Genomic DNA, 7,788 nt, shown 5'->3' on the forward strand with positions numbered 1-7,788 from the left:
GTTGCCTCTGTCTGAGACTACTGCACACTGCGTACAGCTGCCATGTGCCAACACACAACGTGTCCACGAGCTTCAGTAAAAGTCTTTAGGACTGCCTCTACCGAAAATATATATATAAGGTGGCAGAGAACCACAAAGCCCACCATGCCCTGCTGATTCTGACAAGGTTGTACCGTCTCTTTTGAGTCTGATCCATCAATCTCCTGTCTGTGGTTTCCATCTTCAGGAGGCAGAGTCTGGCTTTGTTCCGAGTGTCCAAGACTTTGACAAGAAGCTCTCGGAGGCTGACGCGTACCTGCAGATCCTCATTGACCAGCTGAAGGTGAGTCTTTACCACGCTGGGCTAATGAGTATGGGTCCGCTGTGACTCCCGGAATAACTGTGACTCCTCACTGCAACACCTGCCGTGTGCTGATGTGAGCCTGTCCGCTCCAACACCCATAATGCACCTGTCTTCTCTCCCCTCCAGCTCTTTGATGAGAAGATCAAGGATTCCAAAGATGATGATTCACGCAGGGTGAGTAACCAGATCTGTGCTCTGTTCTCCTGTTCTATCTTTTCTGTCAGAGTCTCATTAGAGTCTCGTCCTCCCTCTCCTGTTTTCCCTCTCTTGTCCTCCCTCTCCTCTTCTCTCTCTCGTTCCCCCTCTCGTCCCTCTTGTTTTCCCTCTCTTGTCCTTCCTCTTCTGTCCTTCCTCTCTTGTCCTTCCTCTTCTGTCCTTCCTCTCTTGTCTTTCCTCTTCTGTCCTTCCTCTCATGTCCTCCCTCTTCTGTTCTCCCTCTCCTTCTCTCTCCTCTTCTCCCTCTCCTTCCTCTCATGTCCTCCCTCTTCTGTTCTCCCTCTCCTTCTCTCTCCTCTTCTCCCTCTCCTTCCTCTCATGTCCTCCCTCTTCTGTTCTCCCTCTCCTTCCTCTCTTGTCCTCCCTCTTCTGTCCTTCCACTCCTGTTTTCTCTCTCCTCTTCTCCCTCTCCTTCCTCTCTTGTCCTCCCTCTTCTGTCCTTCCACTCCTGTTCTCTCTCTCCTCTTCTCCCTCTCCTTCCTCTCTTGTCCTCCCTCTTCTGTCCTTCCACTCATGTTCTCTCTCTCCTCTTCTCCCTCTCCTTCCTCTCTTGTCCTCCCTCTTCTGTCCTTCCACTCCTGTTCTCCTTCTCCTCTCCTCCCTCATGTTCTCCTTCTCTCCTCCCTCATGTTCTCCTTCTCCTCTCCTCCCTCATGTTCTCCTTCTCCTCTCCTTTCCTCTCATGTTCTCCTTCTCCTCTCCTCTCTCATGTTCTCCTTCTCCTCTCCTCCCTCATGTTCTCCTTCTCCTCTCCTTTCCTCTCATGTTCTCCTTCTCCTCTCCTCTCTCATGTTCTCCTTCTCCTCTCCTCCCTCATGTTCTCCTTCTCCTCTCCTTTCCTCTCATGTTCTCCTTCTCCTCTCCTTTCCTCTCATGTTCTCCTTCTCCTCTCCTCTCTCATGTTCTCCTTCTCCTCTCCTCCCTCATGTTCTCCTTCTCCTCTCCTTTCCTCTCTCATGTTCTCCTTCTCCTCTCCTCTCCTCTCTCATGTTCTCCTTCTCCTCTTCTCCCTCTCATGTTCTCCTTCTCCTCTTCTCCCTCATGTTCTCCTTCTCCTCTTCTCCCTCTCATGTTCTCCTTCTCCTCTTCTCCCTCTCATGTTCTCCTTCTCCTCTCCTCTCTCATGTTCTCCTTCTCCTCTCCTCTCTCATGTTCTCCTTCTCCTTCTCCTCTTCTCCTCTCTCATGTTCTCCTTCTCCTTCTCCTCTTCTCCTCTCTCATGTTCTCCTTCTCCTCTCCTCTCTCATGTTCTCCTTCTCCTCTCCTCTTCTCCTCTCTCATGTTCTCCTTCTCCTCTTCTCCCTCTCATGTTCTCCTTCTCCTCTTCTCCCTCTCATGTTCTCCTTCTCCTCTTCTCCTCCCTCATGTTCTCCTTCTCCTCTCCTCTCCTCCCTCTTGTTCTCCTTCTCCTGGTGTAGCCTATTCATAGACCTATTGTTTTATCTCTCCAGTCATTAGAAACATTTCATGTTTTCTTAATCAGTGTTTTCCCCAGTCTTGTCCCCTGGCTAGTTTTGAATATTGTGATTGTTTCTCGTAAAACCAAGTTTGAAGTTGAAGCGCACAATGTTCATACATATATCTTTCCTTTTTTTTCCAGAAGATTGAGCATTTGAAGGAGACCACGGGTGTAAGTGACTATATGCACCATGGATGTTCAGTATTTGTAGAATCTTCTGTCTGAGTGCGAGTGCTGTGTTTCATTCTCTCTGCTGTGTTTCTTTCAGAGTATGGTAGAGTCCATCAAGCACTGTATAGTATTGCTGCAAATTGCCAAGGTAAGGAAACCTACGGTAGTATGGTAAATTCATGATCCCGCCATTGCATCTGTGTCATGTCATCGTTGTGTTGAGGTCACACCACTACACTGCCCGTGTATAGGGTTAGCCATGCTAGGCTAGCTCTCCACACAGCTGTCACACCACTACACTGCCCGTGTATAGGGTTAGCCATGCTAGGCTAGCTCTCCACACAGCTGTCACACCACTACACTGCCCGTGTATAGGGTTAGCCATGCTAGGCTAGCTCTCCACACAGCTGTCACACCACTACACTGCCCGTGTATAGGGTTTGCCATGCTAGGCTAGCTCTCCACACAGCTGTCACACCACTACACTGCCCGTGTATAGGGTTAGCCATGCTAGGCTAGGGTAGCTCTCCACACAGCTAGCTAGTTAAATACTCTATTTAGTTATTTTTGGAGAGGCGGTTCTCACCCACATTCTAGAACCACATACATTCTAGAACTGGAACCCTAGAACTGTGTTGTTGTTGTTAGCATTAGAAAAGGTCTGACTCTATGCTAATTATGGATACTACAGAAAGAAGCCCTCAACTCATATCAGCATCATTATTATTATTATTATTATTATTATTATTTACAAATAGTTGTTGAACCTTCCGTAAGTAATGTTTTCTTCTCAAAATTTTAAGGATCAAAGTAACGAACAGCAACACGCAAACGGACTCATAGTAAGTTTTGACGCTCTCTGCCCGTGAAAAAAAAAAAAGTCGTAATCAACCGAACATCTATCCTTCTTTTCCTCTTAATTCACGCTGAACTGTAGGAAAGAAGGCAGAATCACGTCTGTGTTAGTGCATGCCTGTTCACTAGGAGCACAGCTTCATCTCGCGTACCAACCTCTGTCCCCTGTTGCAACCTCTGTCCCCTCCTTCGGTTGATAACATGCTCTGCTTTTCTATCAATGAGAACTAGTGGGAACTTTCCTCTCCACACCCCCCAAAGACACTGTGTGTGTGTCTGTGTCTGTGTCTGTGTGTGTGTGTGTGTGTGTGTGTGTGTGTGTGTGTGTGTGTGTGTGTGTGTGTGTCTGTGTCTGTGTCTGTGTCTGTGTCTGTGTCTGTGTCTGTGTCTGTGTCTGTGTCTGTGTCTGTGTCTGTGTCTGTGTCTGTGTCTGTGTGTGTGTGTGTGTGTGTGTGTGCGTGCGAGTCCTCACTTACCCCCCATCCCCCATTGATTAGTCCTTCCTGTGCATGCTTATTGAACCACCTAGGACTAATAGTTGTCAGCCATAATAGTTGTCAGCCATAATAGTGGTCTGCCTGCCTGTCCATCTGTGTCTCATTGTCTGTCTGTCTATCTGTGTATGTCTGACTGTCTGCCTGTCTTACTGTCTGCCTGTCTTTCTGTCTGTCTGACTGTCTGCCTGTCTTACTGTCTGTCTGACTAACTGACAGTCCGTCTGTCTGTGTATGTCCATCTGACTGACTGTCTGCATATATGTGTATGTCTCATTGTCTGTATGGCTAACTGTCTGTCCATTTGTGTATGTCCGTGTGTCTCATTGTCTGATTGTCTGTCTATCTGTGTATGCCTGTGTGTCTGTCTGTCTGTCCATTCATCCATAGATGGCTTTGATATAGGGATGACTGTTCTTCTCCTTGGCCTAGCCTGAGAGTAATCTCTCCAGCAGTAGTATTAGGCTGCATAGTTTCAGTATTCCATGATAGTATTAGTATTCCATGGAGCTCAAGTGTTTGATATCATTCCTCATTCCGTTCCATGCATTACAAGGAGCCCATCCTCCAATTTCTACCTCCACCTCTTAATCTCTCGCTAACTAGCTAGCAAGAATACACTCTCTACCAGGGGACACACTCTCTACCAGGGGACACACACTCTACCAGAGGACATACTCCCTACCAGAGGACACACACTCTATACACTCTCTACCAGAGGACACACACTCTACACACTCTCTACCAGGACACACTCTCTACCAGGGGACACACACCCTACACACTCTCTACCAGGACACACTCTCTACCAGGGGACACACACCCTACACACTCTCTACCAGGACACTCTCTACCAGAGGACACACTCTCTACCAGAGGACACACTCTCTACCAGGACACTCTCTCTTCCAGAGGACACACATTCTACCAGGGGACACACTCTCTTCCAGGGGACACACTCTCTACCAGAGGACACACTCTCTACCAGAGGACACACTCTCTACCAGAGGACACACTCTCTACCAGGACACACTCTCTTCCAGGGGACACACTCTCTACACACTCTCTACCAGGACACTCTACCAGTGGACACACTCTCTTCCAGAGGACACACTCTCTACCAGGGGACACACATTCTACCACAGGACACTCTCTACCAGTGGGCACACTCTCTACCAGGACACACTCTCTACCAGGACACACTCTCTTCCAGGACACACACTCTCTACTAGGACACACTCTACCAGGACACACACTCTCTACTAGGACACTCTCTACCAGGACACACTCTACCAGTGGACACACTCTCTACCAGGACACACTCTCTACCAGGACACACTCTCTACACACTCAATACCAGGACACTCTACCAGTGGACACACTCTCTTCCAGAGGACACACTGTCTACACACTCTCTACCAGGGGACACACTCTCTACCAGGGGACACACTCTCTACCAGAGGACACACTCTCTACCAGAGGACACACTCTCTACACACTCTCTACCAGAGGACACACTCTCTACCAGAGGACACACTCTCTACCAGAGGACACACTGTCTACACACTCTCAACCAGAGGACACACTCTCTACCAGGACACACTCTCTACACACACACTCTCTACCAGAGAACACACACTCTCCACACTCTCCACCAGAGAGGTGTCTGTCTCGTAGAGTAGTGTTTGAACCATTCCATTCAGCAGGCCATTCCATACACACACTCAGTTCCAGATCACTCTCTTTTCCTCGTTTGTCCTCTACAGCATGCTGCTCACGCTACTGTTGCATTCTGGGGTAGTAGCGGTCTATCTCTCTCTCTCTCTCTTTCTCTCTCTCTTTTTTCTCTCTCCTTTCCCTCTCTCTCTCTCTATCTCTCTCTTCTTCTCAGAGCTATAGGCACTGCTGGGTCAATGGTGACACTGACCTGTGCCACACTGTATTGTGTGTTTATGTAAAAGAGATGTCAATAAGGCCATTAGCAGATACCTAGGATTGTCCCTGTGGCTTTGCAATCACAGGAGAATCTGAGTTAGACAAACATGTTGACACTAGACTGTTCACCTTTTTTTATATTTTGCAGGGTTAAAAATATGCTTATTACAGAGTATCAGGCCTGTAGCACTGCACATGTTCTACAATATGATGTATAGATATTGATTGGCTGATATTGATTGATTGATATTGATTCAGTGGAGCATGATCATCCACTGTTTCCTGTAAGCGAAGCGAAAGATGATCGATCTTTCCGGCCGTTTGCAGGGTACACTTCATTTAGCTGCGGATATTTGTTTGCACTTCAGCTGTGTTTTGATGTGCTACGTGTGTGTTTAGCAGGGGAGGCTGGTGGAGGTAGGAATCAGAGGACGGGCTCATTGTAATGCATGGGATGGAATGAGGAACGGCGTCAAAGTGTGTTTGATACCGTTCCTCATTCCATTCCATGCATTACAATAAACCCGTCCTCCGATGTCTACCTCCCATCAGCCTCCCCTGGTGTACAGCCTTATATGTTATTTAAGGGTGTTTTTAAGGCGTGTGTGTTATTGTCTCCCCTGTCTAGAGCACCATCAACCCAGTGGATGGAATTTTCCAGCCTTCTCTGGACGCCTCAGTAGTCAACGCTATGCCAACACAAACCACCCTACCCACAGGTACACACACACACACACACACACACACACACACACACACACACACACACACACACACACATACACACACACACCCCCTAACCTCCACCTCTGCACACAGACCATACTAACCACAGGTACACACACACACACACACACACACACACACACACCCTAACCTCCACCTCTGCACACAGACCATACTAACCACAGGTGTACACACACACACACACACACACACACACACACCCACACCCTAACCTCCACCTCTGCACACAGACCATACTAACCACAGGTACACACACACACACACACACACACACACACACACCCTAACCTCCACCTCTGCACACAGACCATACTAACCACAGGTACACACACACACACACACACACACACACACACACACACACACACCCTAACCTCCACCTCTGCACACAGACCATACTACCCACAGGTACACACACACACACACACACACCCCCTAACCTCCACCTCTGCACACAGACCATACTAACCACAGGTACACACACACCCTAACCTCCACCTCTGCACACAGACCACACTAACCACAGGTACACACACACACACACACACACACACACACACACACACACACCCTAACCTCCACTTCTGCACACAGACCACACTAACCACAGGTACACTATAGGTACCTGGTATTATTTATATTTTTAGGTACACACACATAGCTTAACCACCAACCCTACACACAAACACACACACACACGCCACTATGCCTAACCCCTACCCCCTAGGCACGTGCCGATTGTGCAGAGTGAAATGATTGGAGTAATATGATGAAAATGAGTGAGTTGATCCAGAACTAATAGAAAGATTATTTCATAGACAGCTGGTTTTCAATTGTCCATCTGTCGAAACTCAGCCACAGTGCCCCCTGGTGGCAGTGAATGATATCTCCGCTCCAGCAGCACCTCTCCACCCATTGTCATTCCTTCGTCCCTATGTAGGCCAGGCTAATTTCAGCCTGAGCTCAAATTGGACTTGGCGGTCCCTTCCCAAGGTACGGACCCCTGTGTCTACCAAGTGGGGGGCTGACTAAGAACAGTGTGGCTGGTGCAAGTTTAGAATCTCAGATCTCACTTGGAAAAGTGAACTGACAAGCTTTCTCTCTCTTGCAGGTCAGTCATGAAAAGTGTGTGTTGTTGTGTCATAAAGCAATGCTTTTATGATGTCAGTGCTCTGTAGGTTTATGATTCATATAAAACTGCCATGGCAACTCCAATGGGAACGTCTGTCTGTTCTGTTCATTCTAACTCTACGCCCGACCCCTGTCGTCCTGCAGATGGCTCGCAGTGTAAAGCGGAACAGCGGCCCTCCACTCTACCGGTGGGGCCCGTTGTCACGGTGATGGGCAGCCTGCAGACTCCGACCCCCAACAGCACAGGTGAGAGATCACAGGGGGTCAAGAGGTCAAACCTTCAGCACTAGAGGATTTGTGTGGGACAAGACTGTTGTTTCTTGGGGGTTGTGTTTTGGATTAAAGCTCATCAAAGGACTGCAGTTACATTACGCTATTCACACATTCTGTGTGGTTTAGGTGAGTGTTAGCTGTTCAAGCGCTGCTAGCTGCAGAAA

The 7,788-nt window shown here is 48.3% G+C and overlaps 1 protein-coding gene across 6 annotated transcripts in view; it reads left to right on the forward strand.

The window, feature by feature from the left end:
* LOC310823244 (oxysterol-binding protein-related protein 9-like) overlaps nt 1–7,788 on the forward strand; it is a gene marked incomplete at its 5' end in the record, with an annotated part of 39,704 nt that overhangs the window by 19,275 nt on the left and 12,641 nt on the right. For 4 of the 6 annotated variants that reach the window (XM_083696040.1, XM_083696038.1, XM_083696037.1 and 1 more), the window contains 7 exons: nt 227–322; nt 470–517; nt 2,160–2,189; nt 2,287–2,337; nt 2,993–3,031; nt 6,102–6,192; nt 7,496–7,597. In XM_083696040.1, the coding sequence (XP_083552166.1) occupies nt 227–322; nt 470–517; nt 2,160–2,189; nt 2,287–2,337; nt 2,993–3,031; nt 6,102–6,192; nt 7,496–7,597 (457 nt within the window). The remainder of the gene's footprint in view (nt 1–226; nt 323–469; nt 518–2,159; nt 2,190–2,286; nt 2,338–2,992; nt 3,032–6,101; nt 6,193–7,495; nt 7,598–7,788) is intronic. The other 2 variants (XM_083696035.1, XM_083696036.1) reach the window with 2 other exon arrangements.

Source organism: Argentina silus (genome assembly GCF_951799395.1).
Source record: "Argentina silus genome assembly, chromosome: X".
In the NCBI taxonomy this organism is placed as follows: Eukaryota; Metazoa; Chordata; class Actinopteri; order Argentiniformes; family Argentinidae; genus Argentina; species Argentina silus.